Source organism: Acartia tonsa, chromosome 2 (genome assembly GCF_053477335.1).
Source record: "Acartia tonsa isolate MP-2025a chromosome 2, ASM5347733v1, whole genome shotgun sequence".
Lineage (NCBI taxonomy): Eukaryota > Metazoa > Arthropoda > Copepoda > Calanoida > Acartiidae > Acartia > Acartia tonsa.
The window spans coordinates 56,611,166-56,638,763 of NC_137261.1; the positions used below are offsets into that span (position 1 = coordinate 56,611,166).

At 31.1% G+C, this 27,598-nt stretch overlaps 1 protein-coding gene and 1 long non-coding RNA gene across 9 annotated transcripts; one reads left to right on the plus strand and one right to left on the minus strand.

Moving 5' to 3' along the window:
• Nucleotides 1-4,733: 4,733 nt before the first annotated feature.
• On the plus strand, nucleotides 4,734-10,365 carry LOC145312214 (uncharacterized). 8 transcript variants are annotated; one of them, XM_080151430.1, is made up of 10 exons: nucleotides 4,736-4,873; nucleotides 4,961-5,064; nucleotides 5,347-6,288; nucleotides 6,681-6,721; nucleotides 6,959-7,020; nucleotides 7,183-7,248; nucleotides 7,374-7,409; nucleotides 7,611-7,816; nucleotides 8,779-9,545; nucleotides 9,780-10,365. In XM_080151430.1, the coding sequence occupies exons 3-8, from the start codon at nucleotides 6,074-6,076 to the stop codon at nucleotides 7,620-7,622; spliced, it is 432 nt and encodes a 143-aa protein (XP_080007556.1). In that variant the 5' UTR covers nucleotides 4,736-4,873; nucleotides 4,961-5,064; nucleotides 5,347-6,073; the 3' UTR covers nucleotides 7,623-7,816; nucleotides 8,779-9,545; nucleotides 9,780-10,365. The 8 variants fall into 8 exon arrangements, with proteins under 8 accessions (XP_080007555.1, XP_080007556.1, XP_080007559.1 ...); XM_080151433.1 differs by having other exon boundaries at nucleotides 9,806-10,365; XM_080151431.1 differs by having other exon boundaries at nucleotides 8,779-9,032; nucleotides 9,352-10,365.
• A 2,184-nt stretch (nucleotides 10,366-12,549) lies between these two features.
• Nucleotides 12,550-21,979, minus strand: LOC145312875 (uncharacterized). The gene is made up of 3 exons (XR_013877158.1): nucleotides 21,858-21,979; nucleotides 14,448-14,567; nucleotides 12,550-12,971 (listed from the first exon to the last, which is right to left on the minus strand). It is a non-coding gene; the product is annotated as an uncharacterized LOC145312875 (long non-coding RNA).
• Nucleotides 21,980-27,598: the final 5,619 nt, after the last annotated feature.

The following is a 27,598-nucleotide window of genomic DNA, read 5'->3' on the forward strand; positions in this document are numbered from 1 at the left end:
CCGAACCTTATATTTTGGATCAAGTCTAGTTCGCGAAAAAAGGTCTAAAACCGAAATTATCTATTTATATGTTAACAAACATCTATCCAATAGAATCCACGATAACAGTCCTTTAAAATGATTAACGTTGGTTCAATGTGATTTTAGCTAAAGTCCTACACTACGCCCAAAATACTATCTCCAATCCTATGAGACCGAAAAATAGCTGCCACTGGCAGTAGAATAAGATCCTCCCTCTAGCTAAAGTTAATTATAGAGTACTTTGACAAATTAGATTAATACCTTTTTATTAAAAAATATCTTTTAATTGATTTTTATCTTTTTATTCACTAAACTGGACTAAACTACACAATTACAATGATATTTAGACAATTAATTCAATGATAGTATCTTAAGTTTATATGTAATTAATATTTGGCACAATTTGCTTAGGACAATGATTTCAGAAAATATAAGTTCTGGGGTTTATAATTAAGTTGACAAATCACTATTCACAACACAAAACTTAAATCAATAATGACTAGATTGAGTACAAGATTCTTAACTTAGATTTAAAATGTTATTTAATAATATTAGCTGATGGTTTAAGATAATTTTACTTAGTAAATATGATAACTGGGGTTTACAAAATTAAATGATAAAGCACTACTCACAACTCCAAACTTATATCAGTAAAATGACTAGACAAAGGAAAACTAAAATCCTTATTTAAATTTGCTTATTAGTGGTTAAGGTCTTAAATTTACTAATTGGTTGAAAATCAACCAATGGTGTTATTTCTTAAGAAAATGAAATTAATTCTATTTATTTACTTTTAAGTTTAAGGCAAAATTATCTAAATGAATTATGATAAGATTAAAAATAGTTTAAACTCCTGATTATTAGGTTAGTATAATGGAACTAATAACAGTGGATGTAACTCTCAAAATATTTAAATTAGTTTGAATGATTTCATTCTGTGAAATAGAAAAGTACTTACTTCTAAATTATTCAATTTTCACTATAACTTAAAAGTTACATAAGACTTTTGTTCACTGAGAAAATCACTAACCCCTGTCTATCACCAGAGCTTGGTTTTTAACAAGTAGTTGTTGTCACTATGACCACTGCCTAAAGAGTGCTGGATTTCTTCTGAGATCTCATATTTATATGAAATCTGAACAGGGGGGTAACCAATGGTCACCTCTCTGTTGGGCAGGGTCATTTAGATTAATGTTTATTTGGGGTTATTATAGGTGTCATAAAGACACATTAATTCTTAAGAGGCTGTCACTGTTTATCTTTGGTCATTAATATAAATGAGCAATAATCTTAGTTTTTATGTGTCCAAGGAGATATTAATACCATTAATTCTTGGACAGTTTGACATTTATAATGGGGGTCACTTTAGATAATGGGTAAAATACCCATTATGATAATCAATTTTAGATAAATCTGACATCTATAATGAGATGTCATATTAATAAAAGCACAATATTTGGTTTTATGTTTATTAGTGCCCATTTATTCTAATACATTGTCACTGAGAGTTCATACCTCCCTTTTTGGGGGAGAGTGGATATCTTTGATTTTTGTTTTCACTTTTTTGGGGGGAAAAACCCCTTTCCATTTCTTTACTTTTTAAGTATGAGAGAAGTCATTGACTTTTTGTATATTTGGTAGTTTATTACCCCATTATTTTATATAGATACAATAACCATTTATTCTTATGATAATATCTTTTAGACATAGATTTTAGTTTAATAAACTTTTGCTTGCATAAGGAAAAGGTAAAAGATTTGAAAAAGTAAAGTCAAGGGTAAGGATTTTGAATATTTGTACAAAAAAAACTTATAAATAATTGAATACTAGTTATTACATAAGAGAATCTTTTTTGTTTAAAACTGATGCATATTGGTTAGAATAAAATAAAGGGAAATTTGAGTTTTGAAAAGTTTAAAAACTTGTTAGTTACTTTTAGAAAGAGAAAACAAGATAGAAAAAAGATTTTACTTTTATGGATCATTTGTCATAAAATGTACTTGATCCCATGTTTATATGGAGAACAAAGATTAAACATTAAAAAGAGTGCTTTTTGCATTTCAAACAAGGACGAATAATTATACATAGAAATGTGGGCTTTTTCTTAAAAGTTCATAATTCTACATGCTTCCTGCCCCGGTAAAAAAAAATCATTAAAAAAAATTGGTGAGATTTTGGGGTAAAGGACAAAATAAGATCAATTTTGATACTCAGTACTGAGTATTAAGAGTCTGGACAGTTCACTGAGGGTCAGCTTGTAGCATATCCTGGACGGGATCACAACACAAATGACCCCATTGGGCATGAATGTTATGATCTCTCGAACGGATATGCTTGAAGCTGCCGATATTTCACTTAACTTATCACCGTGGGTGTGTGTGAGCCATGAGACCATTTCCTTTAACTCTTCATGGCTGTAAAGGCGTGCAAACATAGATATTTGCAACAACATCCACTTCTTTTGCCTGACAGTGTTGGCCAGTAGGGGCATAGCAGGCAAAAGAAGGAACTTCCCCGTCGACTTTTCTAACAAGGACTGGGGGAAGTTCGGGATGTTGTTGATGACTTCAAGGTTTCTGGCATGCCATTCTTTACAGAGAATACCCTCCGGCGTGGCAGGGTATTCCGTTGGCGGCAGAACGGCTGTAACCTTGAAGTCACAGATAGAGAAATGATCCACTTTTCTAGCAACATGGAACTTTCTCAAGTTGGTGTGTTGTCCGTATGGACATAGCACATTTGCTAATCTCACTAACTGTCCCTGGTGGTCATAGAAGATCGTTGGCACATAAATGCCGAGGGAGTTTGGGAAAAACTTCCAATCTCCCTCGAACAGGGACAGTTGTTGCGTGCTGATATTGAGTGTACAGCTCTTCATCACACCTGATCTATAGGGCATCAGGTGTGATGGTAAAAAGGTGCGTTCAATGCGGTCTGATAGTATCACTGCAGGGGCAGTCTCAGCTAAAAGTTTTAGGCCTGACAAATTAATCTTGCTTAAAGATTTTGTCACCTGGGCCAGGTGTCGACAATTTGAGTTAATTGTCGACACCGCTGAGACGCCCACAGGAACTACAACGTTGACGTGGTAGTTCCTTCTGCTTTTTATCACTTGCTCCGAGAATATATTGTTCAAGTTTTTCCTAGCAGGTGCCAAACGTCTGCGTTTTGCAGGAGGCGAGCGGGGAGAATGCTGCGGCATTGGACTTTGTAGCTGTGGGTCAGCTGGCGATGGCGGTGGGGGCGATGGCGGCGGGGGCGCATAGCTGGGTGAGGGGCCTGTATCCATGCGCCTCGCTGGAGTATTTGATGTTGTTGGAGTTGAATTTTCACAACTGCTGCCTGAAAAAATTACAGGTAAAATATATTTTATCACAGTTAAGTTTTTATTGAGGAGCTATGCTCTTGTATATCTAAGTTGAAATAATATCCTAATTTAAACAAGGAAATATTTATTCTAAAAAAAACATTGAAAAATTATCTGATAATTTCAGCGTTGTTTTTAATTTAAAATGGGAGGGATTTTTTTCTGAAAAAAAGACTAAAATAGATTGATGTTTATGCACATATGTTAAAAAATTTGTTGAAAGTGAATTTGTGTATCAAAGGGGTGGATTCTTTTTGAAAAGAAAAGGAAGAAATTTCAACTATAGGGGGGTTAAATTACATTCATTAATTAAGTTTATAAACGGGTAAAATTACACAAAAAGTATTTCATTTGGCAAAAAAAATTGTTAATCAAAAAAAAAAAAAAGGAGGGGTAGGTACATAGTTTGGTTAAAATTAGGGTCGTAGTTAGGTTAAAAATATACATATTGTTGAAGGGTAGGGATATTTCTTCTGAAAAAAAAAATTTTTAGAAACACTGAGAAAAATAATGTACATAGATTATAAAACATAAAAGAAAAATTGGGTTTGTGGGATTTAAATTTGTATATTTAAGGGAAGGATTTTTATGAAAAAAGAAAGTTTTACTTATGTAGGGAGTATATTGCATAGATTAATTAATTTTATAAAACGAGTATAAATTACACAGTATTGGTTATTATTTGCCAGAAAAAGAAGGGGGGGGGGGGGTTTTTTCTGACAAAAATCCAAATGAAAAAAGAATAAGTACATAGGCTAATTTAATAGTTATTATACATAAGTTAGATAAAACCAAAAAAAAAAGGGTGAGTTTAAATTATAAACAAATTTAATTATTAGTTTAAGAGTGGCTTTAATGTTTGTTTTAATCGTGCCGTTGACAGATAAACATATATCCGTTTTTTGTAAATCTCAAATTAATTGATTAAGCCGATAAATTAGTTGTTAACATTAGACTTTACCTGGACTATTAGGAGAGGACTCCATTGATGTAGTCTGGTCAGGCTAAAAAAAATAAAACAATTTGAGATGATTAAGTAAAAGGAGATAATAGGGTTAACAAAACTGGTTAATAAAATTAAATTAGTATTTTCATGAAAGACAATTTTAATTTTGTACAATAGGTAAAAAAAAATTTACTAAAAATTAGATTATTGATTTGTTAGGAATTTTTTATAAACGGGTTAGCTATCCATGTTATTTTTTGGCTGAGAAAAAAAAAATTGCTAACAAAAAAAAGTCTTGATTAGTCTATGTTGATTTTATCTATAAATTAGTATTTTTATGTATACTAAGGCGTTTATGATCAAAAATACAATTATTTAAGGTTTACCGAATTATAGTCAGTCGGACAACGCTTAGCAGGCAACATGTCAACCCTGTTCTTCCCCGCAGTGAAGGAGGTGTCGTCGGAGGACTACTCGCAGGAAGATATCTCCGCTCTCCAGGGGGTGGTGGTACCAGGGTTCTCTGGATCTAAAAAGGCGTAAGTAATTTTCTTGTTTGGTAAAAAAAACTTATTTTAATTTGAAAAACTTTCCAAAAAAGATTTTAAAAATTGTGTTTTTTTTAGAGGAATCCACCTCAGTTTTGAGGCCTGGTTGACCTTGGCCTGTTTGATTCTACTAATTGCCCTGCTGTGTATTCAAGGCTGTTTGCTTATTGCCAAGATTACGTGTATGTATTATTTAAAATTTTAAAAAAAAAGGGGGGGGGGGTGAATTATTTAATTAGCTAAAATTTAAAAGAAAGGTTATTTGACTTTTGTTAGATAGAGTTTGAAATTTTGAGAAATAATTTGTAAACCTTATACAAAAGGGTCTTTAATTCTATCGTGCGCATTTGCCGCGTCGCACGTTGTAGATTATTTCGCCGTGGGGAGCGGGTTTATTATTATATCATAAACAGTGAAAGGAAAGACACGCAATTTTTTGTTATTATCTTATTATTTTTTTATAGCGGTCGTACAAAGATGCGTTGACCGTAGGCAGCGAGGGATTCGCCGCCTAAACGAGCAAGGTCAAGGAGGAGTAGAGATGAACCTCTTAAACAACAACAATGCAGGGAATCATTACGATGAGGTCGACTTTTGAGAAGTTAAAAAAAATATATGTCGCCTGTAGATTAGTGATACATATTTAGTAAAAAAAAAATCAATTTATTAGGCTAATACAAAGTATTGTCAAAGTTAGATCCAAAATAAAAGTGAAGTATTGTTTATTTTTATTGTAGATTAATTTAAATATTTTAAAAGTTTGTGGTGTGGAGATTGTTGTTAGCCTAATAAGTTGGTTCATATTAATGAAAAAAAAATTGATTAAGGCGATGTTATATTCGTAGTATTTTAGTAGAATTATATACAAAAATTAAAAAAAAAAATTACCTGTGTGTGTTATAAATTGTAGGCAAATCTCTTTGTAGTTAAAAATAACTATCAAGTGAATTTTTCAGTCTATTTTTACTTTTCTTTTTCTCAGAAAGAATTTTAACTTCAGTTTTGTAAATATTTTATAGAACTATTTTCACTTAGGTGTCTGAAAACACTTATTCTTTTATTTTTAAAGTATTCACTGTTTGTTCAATATTAATATGTCTTAATGTTTGTAGTAGTATACTTTTAATTCACTTTTTCCTTTTGCACTTTTTAACTTGTGATTTTGGGATTGATTATTAACTTTTCAGAAAGATGGATATTCTGTCAATTATGAGGTCATATCATAGTCAGCAAGGAACTGCTGGCATTGACGAGTCCGATGAGATGTCTGATGCTGTGGGGGCGAGGGGGGGGCTGGAGGAAGGAGCCGGAGGAGAGTACAGTGTCAATGGGGGAAGCGCCAATGGTATCAGCGTGCAGATCGTCATGGGGGGTGGTGGATTCCTTGCTGTGGTTTGCCTTTTTTGGTGAGTATAATATTTTAATATGGGGGTTGGTTATTTTGGGGGTAGAGGAAAAACGTATCAAGGGGTTGTTTGACTGTAAAATTGAATGTTGCAATTTTTGTATTTTTTGGCACAAAGAAAGGAATGTTTTTTAGATTTACAAGATCAAGGGTTAGTTTGTTTTCTGGGAAGGTCACGGTTTGCTTTATGATTCCATTTCTTATGACGTCATGTTCTAAAGTTAGATGGCATAGGAACTTCTCATCAAAAATAATGTCTATGTAAGTTTCTAGCTTTGTATGTCCAGGGAATAGGGTAAACTCGATTAGGTTGATTAAAAAGTAATCGTGTTTTGTTTGATCGATTTTAAAGTATTTATTTGCTTCAATAATTAACTCGAACATTTGTCCTAGGTTGGTGAGATGGCTGATCAAACAATGGCGCCGGGACCAAGGTTAGTATTAAACTTGGAAGGGGAAAGGGCTATCTATACCTAGGAAGAATTTTTTGTACAGATACTTTGCTAACTTCACCACTCCGTAGGTATATAGTAAAATAGATGAAATGAGGGTGCTTAAAAGTATTAAAATAACTGGGATACAGAAAAATAGCGTTATTAGTATTCCAATTAATTGGGTGGGGTTCCAGTTTGATTGTGTATTCACTATTTTCATGGGTATTTTTGTTTCAGTGCAGGGTGGAAGAACTGAGGTGGTAGCTGGTCAGATTTCGGCTGGTGGCGAGTCAATGCAGGTACATTTTTTTATATATATTCTGCAAAAGGAAGGTAGGTTTAGATATCACTGGTTAAAAAAGTAAAAAAAAATTAAGTGTAGAGAAGGGAAAATTATTTACAATTTTAATTTCAACATTTAGTGATAGAAAAAAAAATTATATAATAATATTATGTTTTAGCTGGAGGATGCCGGAAGGAGATTGGATCTGGTTGACTCTAAGCCGCCGGTTGGCATGGTCCGAAAGGTGAATATTTTTTTTATAAAAATTTAAGGAAAGAAAAATATCATTAGGTGGGTACAATTTTGTGTTTAAAAACGATAAAAAAAACTATAATTGCTTACAAATCTAAGATCTATATATATTTTTAGAGACTTTTGGATCTTCAGCCGAAGAAAATTGACTTTGTAAGTTATTTCTTTACTTTAAATATTAGGAGGGGGGGGGGGGGGGGTGAAACTTTTACTTAAAGTTGCAATTTATAACTTTGAAGCAGATAACTGTATCGTAGTTAGTTAGGTATAACTTTAAACTTTTAAATAAGGATAAAAAAAGGAAAGTATTATATTTTTGTATAAAAGGTTATTTTATATATAAAACTATTTCAGGAGGAGGTTTAAAATCGAAGATGGAAGAAAATCATTGCTTCAAGAAGAAAAAATACATTCGGACTTAAAAAGGACATAAATTAGTGAGAAAAAATATTTTACTTTCTTTCTTTTTCAAAATTTAAAATTAGGAAAAAACATTAGAATAAGTAAAATTAATATGTAGAGGCGATGATTTTTTTTATTAAGTATGAAAAGTTAAATAGGTAGGGATTGTTGAAGTATAAACCGGAATTAAAAAAAACTTTTTTAGAGTGTAACAACTAAGTTAGGCGGGGGGGGGAATTTTACGGGTAGCATTGAATACTCAAAATTAAGTAGGGAAAAAAAAAGGGGGGGGGGGTGAATCTTTGTAGAATGAAAAACCATTTATGGAGGGTTAGAGTTAGGGGAAAAATTATATAATGGTTCTATTGGTTGGGGAAAGAAAGTAGGTGGGATTTGGTTATGTTAGCTGGGATATTCCAATATTGTCCGTGAAAAGTTAGGAGGGGGGGGGGGTGGGGTGAAATTTTACGTGCGCGGAAAAAAATATTATTCGGAGGGGGGGGGGGGTGAAATTTTTCGTGTGCGGAAAAAAATATTATTCTGAGGGGGGGGGATTTTTAGATTTGCGAGGGAAAGAAAAGAAAAACATATTTTAAGAGGGGGGGGGGTTAAGTTTTTAGGCTGAATTTTGAATAAAATCTTAAACTTTTATTTGCGAGGAAATATAAAAGTATTAATTTAAGAAGGGTGGGGGGGGGTTGTTAAGTTTCTCGATTAAGATCTTAAATCATTTTTAAAGTTCTCATTGCGAGGAGCAAGGAGGAAATATAATTTTAAAGAGGGGGGGGGGGGTGGGGTGAAACTTTACGTGCGCGGGAAAAAAAAATATTATTCGGAGGGGGGGGGATTTTTAGATTTGCGAGGGAAAGAAAAGAAAAACATATTTTAAGAGGGGGGGGTTAAGTTTTTAAGCTGAATTTGAATAAAATCTTAAACTTTTATTTGCGAGGAAAGTATTAATTTAAGAAGGGTGTGGGGGGGTTGTTAAGTTTCTCGATTAAAACTTCTAAAACTTAAGGTTCTACTTGCGAGGAATAAGAAATCATAAATTTAAAGCGGGGGGGGGGTTTAAATTTTCGGTCAAAAACTTCAACAATTCTTATCGTTTATATGCGAGTAGCAAGAAAGGTATTTTAAGAGAAAAGGTTGGACTAAAACTTTTCTTTTATGCAAAATTCTTTATTCCGAAGATAAAATCTTTGGAGAAAAGTTCTTACATTATTAAATTGAAAAGAAAATATTTAAAATACCATCGGCGTTTAAAAATATATATGTTAAAGTAAACTAAAAGGTAAAGAAGTTATCTTAGCTATTTGTAAAAGTAAACAATTCTTGTTATTCAAAATTTAAGATTGGATTTCTTCGAGAAACGAGGTTAATAAGTAGGTTAGGATTAAAAATAAAAAATAGTTAATTTAAAGATTAATCATAAAGTTTGGTAATGTATTATTAGAAACTTAACTATAGTATTTAAGCTTTTTAAGATATGCGAGGAGAAAGAAAGATGGCGTAAGGGGTAGGTACTTAAAAATTTGGGTTTAAACGGATAAAGGGAAAAATAAAGGAATCGTTATTGTGTGAAATAGCGTGAATAGGGGGTAGGACTTAAATTTGAAATTTTAAAATACTTTAAGTTTTAAAATTTATTTTGCGTAAAAAGGAATGTATATATTTGGAGCTATGATTTCTCGAGGAGATCCATTCAAGATTATTGATTATGTATCTAGTAAAAACTAAAAAAAAGCTATAATTTTAAAGTTGTGCTGCTAAAGATATATGAATTAGAAAACTGAAGCGTTACTATTTAACTATGGGCTTAAAGATTTAAGAAAAGCTTAAGTTTAAAGATATTATGTATTATGTTATTACTGTTCCTTATGTTAAAAGGTATCTCGATTTTTGTCAATTTATATGGAGTGTTAATAATGAAAAGATGCCATTTTTTGCAAAAAAAAAAATTCATATTTTAAGTAAAAAAAATTGAGCTCACATTTGCTAAATGTGTTGTAAGATAATCGTATATTTATAATGGTTTGAGGGTTAAAAGATGAAGTGCTTTGTATTTAGAAATTTATGGCTGTCATTATAGAAAATCACCGTTGTAAAGTGATAAATATCGAGATTATGTCTAAATATTGCTCAACAAGGAAGAGAAAATCCTAGAAAAAGGTGCAATTTTTGAAAATAAAAGATCTTATTAAAGTTTTACTGTAAAAAATTGTAAATATTCGAATTAAAAGTTGTTAAGTTTATCTGTACAAAAGATTTTTAAAAAATTTAAAACTAATTTTAACGAAATTTTGAAATTAAAGAGAGTTTTATGTATAGTTTTTTTTAAAATTTTTGGACTTATTTGAGCAGACTTTGTTAAAATATTATGTTTTTATCTGAAACTTTTGTAATTTTATTACCATATTCGTGACGTATTTTTAAAGGTATTTCGAGTTAAAATAAGTTATATTAGTATTTCAACTATTTAGATAAAAGAAACTGTACCTGATGAAGGAAATTTTATGTAAAAAAAAGTGATATTTGTAAAGAATTTGTATGAAAATTAAAAAATAAAAGTGTTTTAAAAGTTGATTGCTTTCATTTCCTTATTTTATGTTAAATGTAATAAAGTCAAAATTTAAAGTGAAAAAATGATTGAAAGAAGAACTTTAAAAAAAATTGTAGGATGAAGATTTTTTAAAGTTTTAGCTAATCTTTTGTCAAATATTGTCGGGGACAGAGCTGTGCATTCATTAAAAGGAAAAGTTCTTAAAAATTCTCATGCATTTGAAAAATTTGAAATTTGTTTCAGACTAGAGGCATACGAAAAGGGTTTGTCCGTCAAAAATCTTGGCTGATTAGAAATATCATTCTTGGGTTCCAAGAATGATAATTTAACTGTCAATATGTTTTAAGGAAAGGACCCTGGTTTATTCGGTTCCGATTTCTTTTTAGAAAAATGAAAGCTCAGCAATGTAACCTATTATATTCTTAATTTTGATTGAAAATCTGTTTCTTAAGATCTCGTAAACTGATTTTGAAATGATGCAATTAAATTTAAAAAACAAAAATTGAAATGAGATGTAACATCCTTCTCATTTAAAATAATTTTTTTTGAAATTAAAAATTCGTACTGAATAAAAATTTTTTTGAAAATTTGTCCCAATTAGGTACAAGTGTAACAATATGGTGTTTAGATTAAGCTATAAATTTAAAGTCGAGACCATTTGTGGGTTAGGGCATTTAGAGAACAATAGGGTGGGGAGGGGTCGTAAAATTTGGTTTGCAAATAAAGGGGAGGTATTTGAACTTGTCACTTGGTTAATGGTTCAAGACCACAAAATGGTTCTATGGCACGAGGTAATAAAAGGAAAGAAAAGGAGGGGTTCAGAAATGGGGAAGGTTCGTAAAATATGTTATGTATTGATGTTATAAAATTGGAGTATATTTGGTTAATATTTTGCGTATTAAGATTTTTTAATGGGGTTGCCATTAATTTAATATCTAAGATAAATGTAGTAAGAGATCCTATAAAGATTGTACATAAAATGTTCTAGAAAAGGAAAAAAAATTGGAATGGGGGGGGGGAGATGACATCTGCTTACTGTCATTTGTTGTATAATGATTAGGGTTTAAAAATGTCTGTTATTTTAACATTAATCCTGCGAGAATAGATGAAATATTGATAATATTCAAATGGTATCTCAGCTATAATTAGGAATAATTTTAAAGATAATTAGAGAGCTTAAGAAAATGCAATATAAAAATGCAAACAAAAAATAAATTAGGTGTGCTTTAAAAAGCTTAGATTTTGTAAAAATTTAAAAAGTAAACAATGAAAATTTGTGGGGAAAGCTATGGGGAATTTTCAGTATAGGGTTTGTAATTGTAAAAAAAAACTAAAAAATGGTAAGTTCAATATTTAATCTTGTGGAAGTTAATAGATTAGAAAAAAAAGTGTGTTCTATAATACTTAGGAGCAAGAATTAAGAAGGAAATTTTAAAATTAAAGAAAAAGGTAAGATCTTAAAAATGTTTATTTATCCTTGTAGATTGGATGGTTTAGAATCAAATATCGCGTGCTTTAATTTGAATTGGTGGAGAAGATAAAAATTAGTGCAAAAGTTGATGTTCTATAGAGCTTAGAATCATTAACTTGTGTTTAAGGAAAAACTGGATTAAAAGGAAAATAGTGTAAGATAACGAATTTTGGCATGTTATATACAGTTTAGAATCAATTATTCAATATTTGAAATGGTTGGAAAGATAAAACTTATTGCAAAAATTGATGTTCTATAAAGCTTAGAATCATTCACTTGTGTGTAAGGAAAAAAAACTGGATTAAAAGGAAATAGTGTAAGATAACGAATTTTGGTATGTTATATACAGTTTAGAATCAATTATTCAATATTTGAATTGGTTGGAAAGATAAAACTTATTGCAAAAATTGATGTTCTATAAAGCTTAGAATCATTCACTTTTTGTTCAAGGAAGACTGGATAAAAAAAAGGTGTACGATATCGAATTTCGGCGTGTTATATACAATTTAAAGTCAAGTATTCAATATTTGAATTGGTTGGAAAGATAAAACTTAAAGGATGATGAAAACTAAATGATTTTGGAAAAATTTTAGGTGTTTTGGTAGAAAAAATACGAAATTAGAAAGGTCAGGAGTAAAAAATTAAAAGCGTGTTCTATAGAGTTTAGAATCAAAAGAAAAAAAAACTGAAAAACTATCAAAACGAATTGGAGGGTTCATTAAGTCTTTACAAAATTTAAAAATCATTTATGAGATGTTTGTATTGAATTGGTGGAGCTATGTAAAACTTTTTTTTTAGGAAATAAAGAAATTAGAATACACAAAATAATTATATTTTTCACACAATACAGTATTGGTTCATTAAGTCAGTTCATTTGCCATAAATCAAGGTCGTTTTTAATACTATTACAAGTAAAGGTGTCAGAGAATAATTTTAAATCAAAACCAAATTTTTGCCTTTCTAATAATGTCATGGAATCAAAAAAATGATAGAAAATGTAAAAAAAATAAGGAAATTGATTTTTTAAAATGAAATTGAGTACTAAAGGGGAAAATTTTCGGGTTGGGAGTATTTGTTTATATATTGTTGCTGCACAAAGGATATTAGTCATGTAAATTATATCTCTATACTTTAAAATTATTTGTAGGTTAGGTCTTAAAATTTTATCTGTAAAATATTTTCTTTTGTCAGGAGACAAATGTTTAAACTTGAGTAGTATTCTTTCTATCATATTTTCTATGTCCATTAAGTTATTCTTGATGGCGTTGGTTATCTCAAACATCTAAAAAAAGGTAGAATTATGTATGTGATCTTCTAACCATTTTAAGGATGTTCTGTTCCATAGGTACTAATTTACAACGAACTCTTATTTTTAAGTAAATTTGGCGTATTATGGCTAAAAGAAAGAGAAATATACCTACTGCTGCTATGTTGATCAAATTATCTAAGTACTCATTTTCAAAAATATCAGAAACTGACAAGCTATTATGATTTATTTGATCTTTATTCAATAAATAGTTTGTCATGAATTTAATTTGATCTTTAGAGAAGGAAGAATTCTTTATCATTTGTGGAGAAATACGACTGTATGTGACTGGACCTATAGATGAATCTACAAAAGATAGTTGGCCATTGAAAGATATATGTGCAGGTAAATCTTTGATTGATAGGGTTTGTCCTAATTGAGTATTTATGGTGTTTAAATTGGCTTGAGTAGTCTTATACAATAATATTCCTTCGTTGGTAGGGACGAAGGATTTTGAAGGGCTATATTGAAATTCACAAAATTTTAAGGTATCATTAAAATTTTCTGTATTTAAAGCATCTAGACATTTATCAAGAGTTAACCTATCATTATGATTTAAAAGATTATCTGTTGGTTTGATAAATTTATGACTGGAGAGGTCTAAAAGATAGCCGTCTTTTAATCCAAAATTATTGTATATTATTGGCACTTGTTTGTTCCCAATCTTTTGGTTGTGATATTCAATCTTTTTAATATAAAAGGTGGGAGCGCCATTATGACTAAAAGAGTTACTTATTTTAAAATCTGTTTTAGGATTGTTGTATTCTAAAGTTGAGATTGCGTCTGCCAATCTATCAGTTATGATGTTTTGTTTGGCGAGCTTTATTGCTTGATAGAAAGAATCCAGGTTAGCATATAAGGCATTTAAAGTTTCTTGGAGAAACCTAAACTGTATGATTGCCCCTGAAAATTTTTGAGGGTCAGCTTTAAATGAGTCCCAATCCGTAGCTTGGTCAAAACTAGTTTTTACTACTGATGTTAGATAATGTACAGCTCCTATTGTGTTATTAACAAATTTTGGAGAAATTTCAAAATTTGTAGCTAGATGAGCAGGCGAGGGTAGGGAGGGGGTAAAAAATCCTGGTAAATCTAAGATTTTTTGGTTTATTTGCCAAATTTTCTGAATTTCTGTATTTAGAATTGATAAATGTATATAGAATTCATTTTTAACTAATGAATCATAGTCTACATGTACTTCTGTTGGCAATGGAAATTTTGTATTTGTATGGTTGTAAGTCCTATCTACTGCTTTAGTAATCCTATCTATATCAGGTAGTTTACAGGTTAAAGCAATGATTGTTTCAAATTGATAATCATAAAAATTTGTTTGAACAGTATCTCCATAGAAAAATTGTAAAGAAGGTAGCGAAGGTAGAAAGGTTAAAATAAAAATTAAACTAATAAGCATTATGAATCAAAAGTTTTAACTTGAATATCAGTATTAAAATTTACCTTTTTGTTTTGATTTTGTAATTTTTTATAGGCTGATCTTGTCACAATCTGTCTGTCCTCGTCGAAGTTGTCCTCAGGTGGATCTACAAGTTCAACAGGTACTACTCCTTCCTCTATCTCCTGAACAATAGCAGATTCGTCATCAATAGTCTCTTCCGGTGTGTTAAAAATTTCTTCAAGAACTATTTCATCTGAAGATAAAAGTGCATCTAATTCTGCTTTATTAATCTCTTCGAATTTTTTAGAGCAAATTTGTTTTACTGAAGGGGGGAGGGGGTCAAATAGGGGGTCTGAGGGAATGTATTTTTTTATCTCATTTCTATTTCTTCTCAACTGCTTATCGTCTATACTAGAAATAGATCTTACTACTACAGCCCTGGGGGGGAGTTGTATAATGACAAATGGAGATTTGTAGTATGTTGTCTTAAGGGGACGTGTAGAACCCAAGATTTTAGATCTATCAACAACAAAAACAATATCTCCAACTTTATATTCTCTCGTTACTCTGTTCTTATTTTTATATCCTGTTCTATCTTCATTATCTTTTGCAATTTTTAATTGAGCTTCTTTCCATATATTCTGTAATAACTCATGTTTTTGTTTTATTTGATCAATATGTATATGAGCATTTGGGTGTATTTTTGGTAAATTATCTGATAAAAGTGTATTTTCAGAGAGATGGCAACCTGGACCGAAAATCAATTCTGCTGGAGAGAAACCTGTTTTATTTATTTTTGAGGTATTATGCAATAGACTGACTGAACAGCATAAGAAGGACCAATTGAATGATGGACTGATGGCCAAAACTTTTTTGAAGTAAGTTTTGAAGAGACCGACGTATCTCTCTATCCCTCCATGGGAATATCCTGAAAAGGCTGAAGAATAGAACATTCTACATTTTAAGAAAGCTAAGGTTGAGATTGTCTTTTTTGATACAAAGAAAGGGGCATTATCCGCAAGGATAGATCTTGGGTGCCAAAATTGCATTATAAAACTTTCAAAAATATGTAGAAACTCGTCAGAGGTCTTATTGACGATAGGAAAGCAATTAATGAAATTTGTAGCTGGACATTTTACAATTAAGATGTGTACGAATCCACTCGAGCTTGGAAGACTCTCTATTAAATCCATATGTAAAATTTCTCCCGCCTGGTTACTAATAGGGTAGAAACCTAATTTTTCATTTCTGCTATAATGATTTACTAATTGGCAAGCGTAACAAGTTTTTGTAAACTTATGAACATATTCTTTCAGGAGAGGATGATGGAAATTCTGGAGATTAAGCAACATCTTATCTTTGCCTGAATGGTTGGTAGCAAGGTGAGAAGAAGCTATATAGGCATATAACAATTTAGAAGGAATAAAAAGTTTTGGAATGTCATCTTTGTCTACATAATACAAAAGAGAGTTTTTAATTGTGTATTTATTATTATTATGTGTGTAAATATCTTGTGTTAGAGCTTGTATGTAAATGTCTTTGTATTCTTCTTTTTGATATTCTATGATTTTTTGGGTAGTCAGGACCTTTTCCAAATCTTTTAATGGTTGAAAGATTGTAGTTAAATTTTGAATTATCTTATTGTAAGAAAGATTTGAACCTAAAACTTTTTTACTCAGCTTTCTTTCTTTAAAGTCTTTTTCAAACTTTTCTTTAGAAATCTCTGATAATAAATTAATGTGAGCTTCAGGAATAGAGTATGCTGTAATGTTGTTAATAGATAATGGTTTTTCAGGTTTTTGTGGTTTTCCATAGACAACAAATTCTGGGTGCTTCGCAACCCAATCTGCCCAGTCCCCGATGGACATTTCAAGGGCTGGCATATGGTCATCCAGGCTGTCTTTAACATAGAGGGGTAATTGAATTTTCTTTCTTTCACATTTTGGAACATGAAATCTACGTGATAAGTAGTCTGCTGGGTTATTTTTAGAGCTGAGAAAGCCTAGTGTAACTGTAGAATGGTCATTTCTAACTATTAAACCCCATCTTTTCATTTTTTTACATGATTTTGTAACACCTTCATCATACATCCATAATACTGTCTTATTATCCACAAGAGCAAGGGTGGGATCATATCCACGGAGGTGCTCCGTAGCATGTAAGGCTTCTAGAAGAGCATTGAGCTCTAGAGTGTAAATAGCATTACTTTCGACAGGGGGGGGGATGGACTTTGTGTGATATGCTATAATTTCAAAAGTACCCCTATGTTTCTTAAGTTGGTATTCTGGAAATGTTACAGTAATGGCAGGTCTTACAATTAAATTACCATCATTTTTATAGAGCAGAAAAATGAGTGGTGTAGCACTTTTGAGTTTAGGTGCATTAAAGATAATTTGTCTTTGATCTTTAAAATCATCTGTAGAATTTATAAGAACGACTGACTTATAAAGTACTCTAGCTAAAGCATCAAAAACGTTTAAATCATTATCAATGTGAATAACTCCATTTTCCATATTTTTAATAAAATCTTTCATCATATGGCGGTTTGACATGTATGTGTTTTCTAAAATCTGTGGATGAAGTATGTGGTCCTTAATATAGGTTGTCATTTTCTTACACAGAGTTTTAAAATCTGTTGGACAATTTGAGACTTTTAGAATTAACTTAAGACTTTGACTAAAAGAATTTTTAAAGTCATCTCCATACCCCAAGGTTTTATCCTGTAAATATTCATGTCTAGGTGGTTGAGATGTATTCAGGTCAGCTAGATATTCTTTATGTGTTTGATTTGGTTTTGGATAAAAAATAGGTTTGTATGGAAGTTTTAAGTCAAAAATTATTCTATGGGTTTTATCATCCATGTTTAAATATTCTGGAATTTTTGCTTTAGGGTGTTTTGCTTGAATAATTTGGGCTAAAACGCAGCTATACTGCGATCCTGTTGCGCTGGCTGCATCGGTCATAAGGACTTTGGGTACTCCAGCTTGAACAATTTTTGAGTAGAGAGGGGCTGAAGATAAAGATTTGTTAATATTAAAAATGACATTTTTATGTAAATCTGTCATAATGAATTTTGTTTTGCTGCTAGTAAGAGCTGTTAAATGTTTAACATCTTTAAAAGTGTCAAATCCTAAAACTTCTCTGAAAGAATTCAGCATGCCTAAATATGATTGCATAGTTTCCATAGAAGTAGGCATGGGTGCTTGCAATACTTTTTCAACCCGCTTAGGGTCGGCTTGAACAAAGTTATTGCAAACATACCAGCCGAGGATATTTATCTTATTTTTGCAAAATGAAGCTTTTTCTATTGAAATTTTGCACTTATGAAAGGCAAGTCTGGAAACTATTTTTTCAACACAGTTAAAGTGAAATTTTATGCTTTCTTCGTAATTTTCTTTTGCAGGTGTGAAACAGATTATATCATCATAATAAGTTTCACAGAAATCCAGGTAGTCTGGCAGCATTAAAGGATATCCATTTTCATCAAAGATTATTTTATTATTTTCATCTTTACTTGGACAATGATTTAGAATCATATCTGTGAAGCGAGCCAAGATTGCTGGAGAAGAGGCAAGACCTGTGCATAAAGAATTCATCTGATAGGCTCCAATTTGTGTGGCAAACTGAGTATACTTTCTGCAGTCAGGATGGATACTGATGGAGTTAAAAGCATTTTTCAAATCAATTACTGAATAAAAGGAGGCATTTCTCAATTTTTTAAGGATTGAACTTATGGTTGGAAGGAGTGGAGGTTCTATTGTTATGAGTTCATTTAGTAGTTTGTAATTAACAACTAACCTAGCAGCTTGATTTTTATTTGCTTTGGATATTAAGAAGCAAGGAGATGCAAATTGACTTAGTTCAGAACCGCTGGTACTGGCCTTTGAAACTATTCCAAGTTTCTCCAGAATTCTAAGGATTTCGCGTAATTGCTGAACTTCCATTGGAGCTAAATAATAGCATTTTCTAGTTTTAGGAAGAGTGACATGAGGTTTAAGAGTTATTCTATAAAAACCAAGAGTGTCGCTGATTTTTCCTGCATCTAAAGGATGCAAGGAAATTATTTGTGGATATTTATCTATGAATAGATCTTTAATGTATGGCCAAGCCTGGCTATCATAATTTTTTTCTTGTATTATATCTGAGGCATTTTCATAATAATTTGAAGGAATTGAAAAACCAGAAGGTTGTAAATCCTCAGGTACAATATCTTTTGTATTTGGTTTAAAACCTAATTGAATGGTTTCATTTTCATCAATAAAAGAATCTTCTTGTTCTTTACTTAAAGTTATGGATGATTCCTCTATATAATCTCTTTCTTCAGACAAGCTATATTTAGGATTATCTACGTCGTTATTAATAGCATCAGGATTTCCTATTGTATCGCCAAAATTAAAATCTAGATTAAAAATCTTTTGGTTAACATTAGCAAACTTAATTTTATCATCTATATTTTTCAGAAGAGTTATTTCACCTACTGGGACAATGGAGGGATTAAGAAAAGATACTTCATGGAGCAAATTCACTTTATTTTCCAGGTAAGAATTTATAGATATGTGGTTTATTTGAGTTATTTCCTGGCTGGGTTCAATAAAATCTACGTATCCCTGAATTACGCCACTGTAAGATTTGGTTCCTACATTTTGTAATTTTGCTAAAACTGACATTTTATTTCTATATCTTTGAACAAGACTAATGGAGGGAAAAATTATAATATCAAATTGATTAGCATATGGGATATGATCTTGTGTTATAATTACTTCATCATTTTCTAAAAATTTACTTGCAGGAGAAAGCTGGAAATAAATTTCTGTCAATTCTTTTGGCTTTAAATCATTAATGAAAACATGAGCTATATTAAGGGTTTCATCAGTTTCAAAAAAGCTAGGAATTTCTCTTTCTAAACCACATTTCTCCATTCTGTATATTACTGGTTGCATATCATTATTGATTTTAAAACTTTTAATAAGAAGGTTTAAATTAAGAAAATCGCTTAAAGAGAAAATTACTGGTTGTTTACATTTAAATCTTGATTGAAATTTAACTATATACAATTTAACAATTTGGGGTTTGTCTTTTTGAGCAAATTTGATGTTAAAATTGATTGTCCCTAATATAGGTATATTGTGCCCAGTATAAGACTTTAAACTAATTTCTGTAGGTTGAATAAGTTGAGACCAATCATCATTATCTATGTAAGGAAACAAATCTCTTAGATATGCAAAAGAACAGATAGATAAGTCGGCCCCAGAATCAATCATTGTAGTACAACTTCTGTAATCATTAAAATTTAAATCCACTAAAAGTGGTACATAAAGTTTACGTCCAAATTGAGAATTAAGATTTATAAAATAAAGTTGATGCTTGTCTTTTTGGAGATTATTTAAAGAAATCATATTTAATTGCTATGCTGAACTTATACGTGATTTATATTCCTTATTCATGGCTCTCATGTCATAGATTCTATGCTTTCCTTCTTTTTTGGCCTGAATAAAAGCTGGCCTACGAAAACATAAATCTTCTGGATGGTGTAATATTTGTTTATTGTGTGATGCTCGTAAACAAATTGAACAAGGATAAGGGGTAGGTGGTTGTATTTTTAATTTACCACAATCTAAACGCATTTTTTGGCATCGTGTTGAATCATGACCAGTGATTCCACACAAGGGGCATGTGATCTTAGGTTTGTTATCATCATTAGGCCTGTTATGATGATATTTAGGAGCCCCAAAATTTTCTATGAATTGGTCTCTCATTTGTTTAGATACATTTTGCGGATTATATTGGCCGTTCCTAAAGTTTTGGCCAGATTGATTTCTTGAGCTAGCATAATTGTTATTGTTATTATTTCTGTAATTATTCTGATATCTTTGAACATTTTGATTAGAATTTTTATTATCATATCGTGATTTATTGTGCACATAAGGTGAACCATTTCTTTTATAATTATTATTATTATTATTGGAGTCTTTTCTGTAATATCTAGAATTATGAGGAGTCTCTGTATTTAGAGAATTTATATAATGCCTATTATAATTAGGATAATCATGTGAAACTTGGAAATTGTCATAATGATTGTAATGAGAGTAATTGGATCCATGTTTATAGAGTCTAGAGTCAATGTCTAGATTGTTAATAAAATGCCTATTATTATAATTATAATTCTTATAGCTAGAGTGAGAATGATTATTTTTATACGTAGGCCTACGATTTTCATAATTTATATTATTAACTGAGTGTCTAGGGTTGTTATATCTGTTGTAATTTTGAGCTTTTGAATGTTTGTTAGATAAAGCTTGCTCTAACTGAAGATCTATGAGGTCAGAGTAAACTTTTAAGGATGTACTGAATTCTGCAAAAGAAGCATTTCGACCATATTGCGCACTACAGTCTTTTTCTGCCTTCAAAACGAATTCTTGACATTCACGAGGGAGCGCTTTTTTAAGAGCACTTATAACTTCTGTATTGAAACAAGCATTTCTGGAGGCTACATCATGTACTAAGGCCGCTCGGTTCCCTAACTCAAGTATGTCAGATTCAATGCTACTTAGGGTTGAATCTGAAGGTGGAATATATTTTAATAATAAATCTCTAGCTTTATAAGGACTAATACGTGTATCATATTTTTTAAATAAATTGGTATAGATATCACTAATAGGCAAACTTGAGGCGATTTGATCAGAAATAAATTGGTAAGGTTCACCTGTGAAACTTCTTTGTAAAAACTTTTTAAATTCTGCTAAAGATAATCCTACATCTTCTTGTGCATCATTTAGATTTGTTAAATGTTCAGCTATAGAAGGGGAAGATGGACTCTTTGGATTAAAGGGTCTTTTAGGAAAAACATTTTGGGCATAAGACCTTTTATATTCATTCCCAGGTAAGATATCTTCTGGAGAGAAAAATGATGGGGGAACAATAGTTTCCATAGTAGCGAATTTTTTAGAAGTAGCAAGATTTTTAATCAAATTATCTAATTGTTCTTTTTTCTCTCTAATTTCTTGTTCTACATGCAAATTTTGCTGGTGTTTAAGATCTTGATAATCATTACTTATTTCTTCAAGATCAAAATTGGGGGTAGGAATATCAGCTTTTTTACTTAAAGCTTTTGAAGTACTAGCTAGGTTTAAAAGTAATCTACCAATGGGATCTGCTAAAGTTTTACCCACATTTTCAGAAATATAATTGTTATGAACTTCATCTTCATGTATATTTAAATTATTATCCGGATTATTTGACTCCATATTTATGATTGAACCCGCTTGGGATGTCGGTCTAGAGGGGGATTTTTCTCCTCTTTTAAAAATACTTGTCATATTTTGACTTTATAAGGTTTATAATATGTTCAAAGGTTAAGAAGAATTGACGTATAAATTCAGCAAAACTTTTTAATAAGTCTAGATTAAAAATCGAGAGCGCAACTAAAGCAATTAAAGATATACAAATAATAAGAAATAATACTATACACTTACCTAAAATGTTGACTGTCTGTTTAGAAGGAGAACCAGGAGTGCAACCGAATGAACGGGACTCTTTAGACTGGATTGATGCAGTGGAATTTACCGGATCCGTTCGAGGCACAGGTCTCCTGAAACAAAAATAAGTTTATCACAAGTTTGTAGCACCAAGTTTATTATCACTAAATTTTACAAGTTTAGTGACAGACAAAGGAAAGTGTAAGATTATTCAGTGAAAAGTCTAAAAAGATTTAAACTTAATAGCAAATTATTGTTATAATATCTAGAAGGAGAAAGATTAAAGGGAATCTTTGAGTAATATCTAGAGCAATGACGAAAATTTGAAAATCTTCGTTATGCTTTAAACTATTTAGGTTTAATTTGTAAACTAGATTCTTGGCTGTTAGTTTAGTGTCAATAGATGCAATTAAAAGTAATAAAAAGATAGTATAAAAGAGTCTTTTAGTTTTATATAGGATCAGTAAAGCTAAAAAGACTAAGTATATATCTAAAATGTCAATGGTGATTAGTAAAAAAAAGGTTCTATAGAAAGATAAGAAAAAATAACCTTAGGTGCAAGATTATTTAAGTATTCCTATGTTCTAATTCCTATCGGACAAGTTGCGCCACCTGTAGGATATTGGGAGTGACGCTCACTCCCTGTTACGTGTCTTCGGCTCTAAAACTCTATTTTTAAGGCCCGAACCTTATATTTTGGATCAAGTCTAGTTCGCGAAAAAAGGTCTAAAACCGAAATTATCTATTTATATGTTAACAAACATCTATCCAATAGAATCCACGATAACAGTCCTTTAAAATGATTAACGTTGGTTCAATGTGATTTTAGCTAAAGTCCTACACTACGCCCAAAATACTATCTCCAATCCTATGAGACCGAAAAATAGCTGCCACTGGCAGTAGAATAAGATCCTCCCTCTAGCTAAAGTTAATTATAGAGTACTTTGACAAATTAGATTAATACCTTTTTATTAAAAAATATCTTTTAATTGATTTTTATCTTTTTATTCACTAAACTGGACTAAACTACACAATTACAATGATATTTAGACAATTAATTCAATGATAGTATCTTAAGTTTATATGTAATTAATATTTGGCACAATTTGCTTAGGACAATGATTTCAGAAAATATAAGTTCTGGGGTTTATAATTAAGTTGACAAATCACTATTCACAACACAAAACTTAAATCAATAATGACTAGATTGAGTACAAGATTCTTAACTTAGATTTAAAATGTTATTTAATAATATTAGCTGATGGTTTAAGATAATTTTACTTAGTAAATATGATAACTGGGGTTTACAAAATTAAATGATAAAGCACTACTCACAACTCCAAACTTATATCAGTAAAATGACTAGACAAAGGAAAACTAAAATCCTTATTTAAATTTGCTTATTAGTGGTTAAGGTCTTAAATTTACTAATTGGTTGAAAATCAACCAATGGTGTTATTTCTTAAGAAAATGAAATTAATTCTATTTATTTACTTTTAAGTTTAAGGCAAAATTATCTAAATGAATTATGATAAGATTAAAAATAGTTTAAACTCCTGATTATTAGGTTAGTATAATGGAACTAATAACAGTGGATGTAACTCTCAAAATATTTAAATTAGTTTGAATGATTTCATTCTGTGAAATAGAAAAGTACTTACTTCTAAATTATTCAATTTTCACTATAACTTAAAAGTTACATAAGACTTTTGTTCACTGAGAAAATCACTAACCCCTGTCTATCACCAGAGCTTGGTTTTTAACAAGTAGTTGTTGTCACTATGACCACTGCCTAAAGAGTGCTGGATTTCTTCTGAGATCTCATATTTATATGAAATCTGAACAGGGGGGTAACCAATGGTCACCTCTCTGTTGGGCAGGGTCATTTAGATTAATGTTTATTTGGGGTTATTATAGGTGTCATAAAGACACATTAATTCTTAAGAGGCTGTCACTGTTTATCTTTGGTCATTAATATAAATGAGCAATAATCTTAGTTTTTATGTGTCCAAGGAGATATTAATACCATTAATTCTTGGACAGTTTGACATTTATAATGGGGGTCACTTTAGATAATGGGTAAAATACCCATTATGATAATCAATTTTAGATAAATCTGACATCTATAATGAGATGTCATATTAATAAAAGCACAATATTTGGTTTTATGTTTATTAGTGCCCATTTATTCTAATACATTGTCACTGAGAGTTCATACCTCCCTTTTTGGGGGAGAGTGGATATCTTTGATTTTTGTTTTCACTTTTTTGGGGGGAAAAACCCCTTTCCATTTCTTTACTTTTTAAGTATGAGAGAAGTCATTGACTTTTTGTATATTTGGTAGTTTATTACCCCATTATTTTATATAGATACAATAACCATTTATTCTTATGATAATATCTTTTAGACATAGATTTTAGTTTAATAAACTTTTGCTTGCATAAGGAAAAGGTAAAAGATTTGAAAAAGTAAAGTCAAGGGTAAGGATTTTGAATATTTGTACAAAAAAAACTTATAAATAATTGAATACTAGTTATTACATAAGAGAATCTTTTTTGTTTAAAACTGATGCATATTGGTTAGAATAAAATAAAGGGAAATTTGAGTTTTGAAAAGTTTAAAAACTTGTTAGTTACTTTTAGAAAGAGAAAACAAGATAGAAAAAAGATTTTACTTTTATGGATCATTTGTCATAAAATGTACTTGATCCCATGTTTATATGGAGAACAAAGATTAAACATTAAAAAGAGTGCTTTTTGCATTTCAAACAAGGACGAATAATTATACATAGAAATGTGGGCTTTTTCTTAAAAGTTCATAATTCTACAAGATAGAGGAAAAAAGGGTTGTAGATGATATTTAGAAATCTCAGCATATCAGTTCTGCTAGAGGCCCCAATTGAGTTATAAAACTTCTGATGGTGCCGATCAAAAAAGTTAAATGTGATAAAAAAAACTTTGGGTTTATATAAGTATAATAGAAGTATAATTTACATACTAATGTCCCCTCCCTCTCTGATAATAATAAATTGACATAAATTTAGCTCGTAAAATGATTGTACATTGTGTAATAAGAGCAAATTTAGATTACACACACACACACACATATATATCATACACATGGCCTAGATAAACTTTATGAGTAGCATTGATACTAAAATAATAATCATTATCTATTATACAAAGTGCCTTGATGTTTGTCTGTCCATCTGTTTGTCCGTCTGTCTGTTTTAAGCTTAAGATCTCAGTAACCACTGAACCGATCAGATTCTACTCTTCAGGGTATATACCTATTGGTCGTGTGGTGGTTTTAAGCTATTTTCTTGGGGGGTGGGACACCCCCAACCCCCAAAAATGAAAATTTTTCCGCGCCCCCCCCAAAAAGAATGTCTTGGGAGACTACTTCAAAATAAGGGGCAGCCACAAAAATATTTTTTTTTTAAATTACCTATTGGGGCTGTGCCCTAAGAGGCTAGTAGTAAGCTTTTTTTGTCTGTAGCGAAGGATCTCACTAACCGCTGAGCTGATATGATCCTCCTCTTCAGTGAGGCCTTGTATAGTTCCTGGGATGTTTTTATGCTTTCACATATCCCTTCGAATATAGAGTCTCTAAGTACTAAGGGCGCACCGCAGCCTTTAGTATGGATATATTTAGTTCATATTTTGTTATGTTATGAAACTAACATTTGTCCACTTGTATGAAAGAAAGAAATATATGCATGACATTTTAAAGTTTATATTAGATAATAGGTATAGAACGCCTAGATCTCCAGTCACTTAATTGGACCAATAGGACCGCAGTGTAAATTTGTTAAGACTGGTAGTTTTTTTCTTTTGTAATAATTTAAGTCAGTTATAAATTTGTATAATAAGTCAGATATGAATAAGTGAGTTTCTTAGTATTAAACTTTGCTTTCGGAAATTACACATTACAAAAATTTCGTCGCTAGTATCAATGAATTGAATCATTTTTATATGACTAAAAAACCTTAGTCTGCTACGAATCCTTTTTGAATTAAAATGATGATTGTATGTGATTGATCATATGCTCTATCGTACAAAAAAATACTTTTGCGTTACAACAGAAAGACTTAAGGAGTGGGGGGAAGTCGGCCCATCCAACTTTTAATTGGAGTTTGGAATTAAAAAAGTAAAAAAATCTTTTATAGGGTTTATTTCTCTTTGAGGGGGGGGGGGTTGCACCATCCTCCAAAATAGGTATAAACCTTCCTAGGACCTTTGAGAAGCTACACCGTGAAGGAAAAGCATATCGGTTCAGGGGTTAGCGAGAACCTTTGTGTACACACACAGATTTGCTTGTGTTTTGTCCTTGTTAAGTTTCATAATTTCTGAAGCAGAAAAAAATAAAATAACTTTGTTGTAAAAGAATATTTCGACATTACAACAAATAAACATTAAAATATCAAACAAATATGTTTCGCAATGAAAAAACAATTTTACCATAAACTATTCCACAATTCGAAAATTTGATGTAAACTTTAATGAATATACAGAATACAATACAAATGACCAATGATACCTCAATGCACAGACTAAATTACCAATGGCAGGAAAGTATACATTTTAATTCACCTATGGTAGGCCAGTATGACGTAATTTTTATAGACATTATGAAAATCTTCTGTATCTTATTTTGATCATTACTAATTTTATATTACTTTTTAATACTAAGCCGAAAAACAATACAAATGGCAATAAAAATGTTTTTTAGTTGCTCTGTCCCTCCCTAGATAATAATAATGGTAGAACAAATGTAAACACAGAATTGCAACTGTTGAAATAATTTTGCAGTCTCCTAGAGAGTTAGTAATTCTTGTCACGAAGTCTCTGAAAGCATGTTGGTGCACACTGTGGTTATAAACTAAGAAAGTTAAAGGAAGTCTCTAGAAGCATGTTGGTGCACAATGTGGTTATAAACTAAGACAGTTAAAGGAAATCTCTAGAAGCAAATTAGTGCACACTGTGATTATAAACTAAGAAAGTTGAAGGCAGTCTTTAGAAGCAAGTTGTTGCACACTGTGATTATAAACTAAGAAAGTTGAAGGAAGTCTCTAGTAGCATGTTTTTGCACACTGTGGTTATAAACTAAGAAAGTTGAAGGAAGTCTCTAGTAGCATGTTGGTCCACACCGTAGTTATAAACTAAGAAAGTTGAAGGAAGTCTCTAGAAGCATTTTGGTGCACACTGTGGTTATAAACTAAGAAAGTTGAAGGAAGTCTTTAGAAGCAAGTTAGTGCACCCTGTGGTTATAAACTAAGAAAGTTGAAGGAAGTCTCTAGTAGCATGTTGGTGAACACTGTAGTTATAAACTAAGAAAGTTGAAAGAATTATCTAGAAGCATGTTGGTGCACACTGTGGTTATAAGCAAAAAAAGTTAAAGAAAGTCTCTAGAAGCCAGTTAGTGCACACTGTAGTTATAAACTAAGAAAGTTGAAGGAAGTCTCTAGAAGCATGTTGGTGCACACTGTGGTTATAAACCAAGAAAGTTGAAGGAATTCTCTAGAAGCAACTTGTTGCACACTGTGGTTATAAACTAAGAAAGTTGTAGGAAGTCTCAAGAAGCAAGTTGGTGCACACTGTGATTATAAACTAAGAAAGTCGAAAGAAATCTCTAGAAGCATGTTGGTGCACACTGTGGTTATAAACTAAGAAAGTTAAAGGAAATCTCTAGAAGCAAATTAGTGCACACTGTGGTTATAAACTAAGAAAGTTGAAGGA

Coding starts and splice junctions, on each gene's coding strand:
- LOC145312214 (XM_080151429.1), top strand. CDS start 6,074: ATGGATATTCTGTCAATTATGAGGTCATATCATAGTCAGCAAGGAACT. Junction 6,289..6,680: donor GCTGTGGTTTGCCTTTTTTG/GTGAGTATAATA, acceptor CATTTGTCCTAG/GTTGGTGAGATGGCTGATCA. Junction 7,249..7,373: donor CGGTTGGCATGGTCCGAAAG/GTGAATATTTTT, acceptor ATATATTTTTAG/AGACTTTTGGATCTTCAGCC.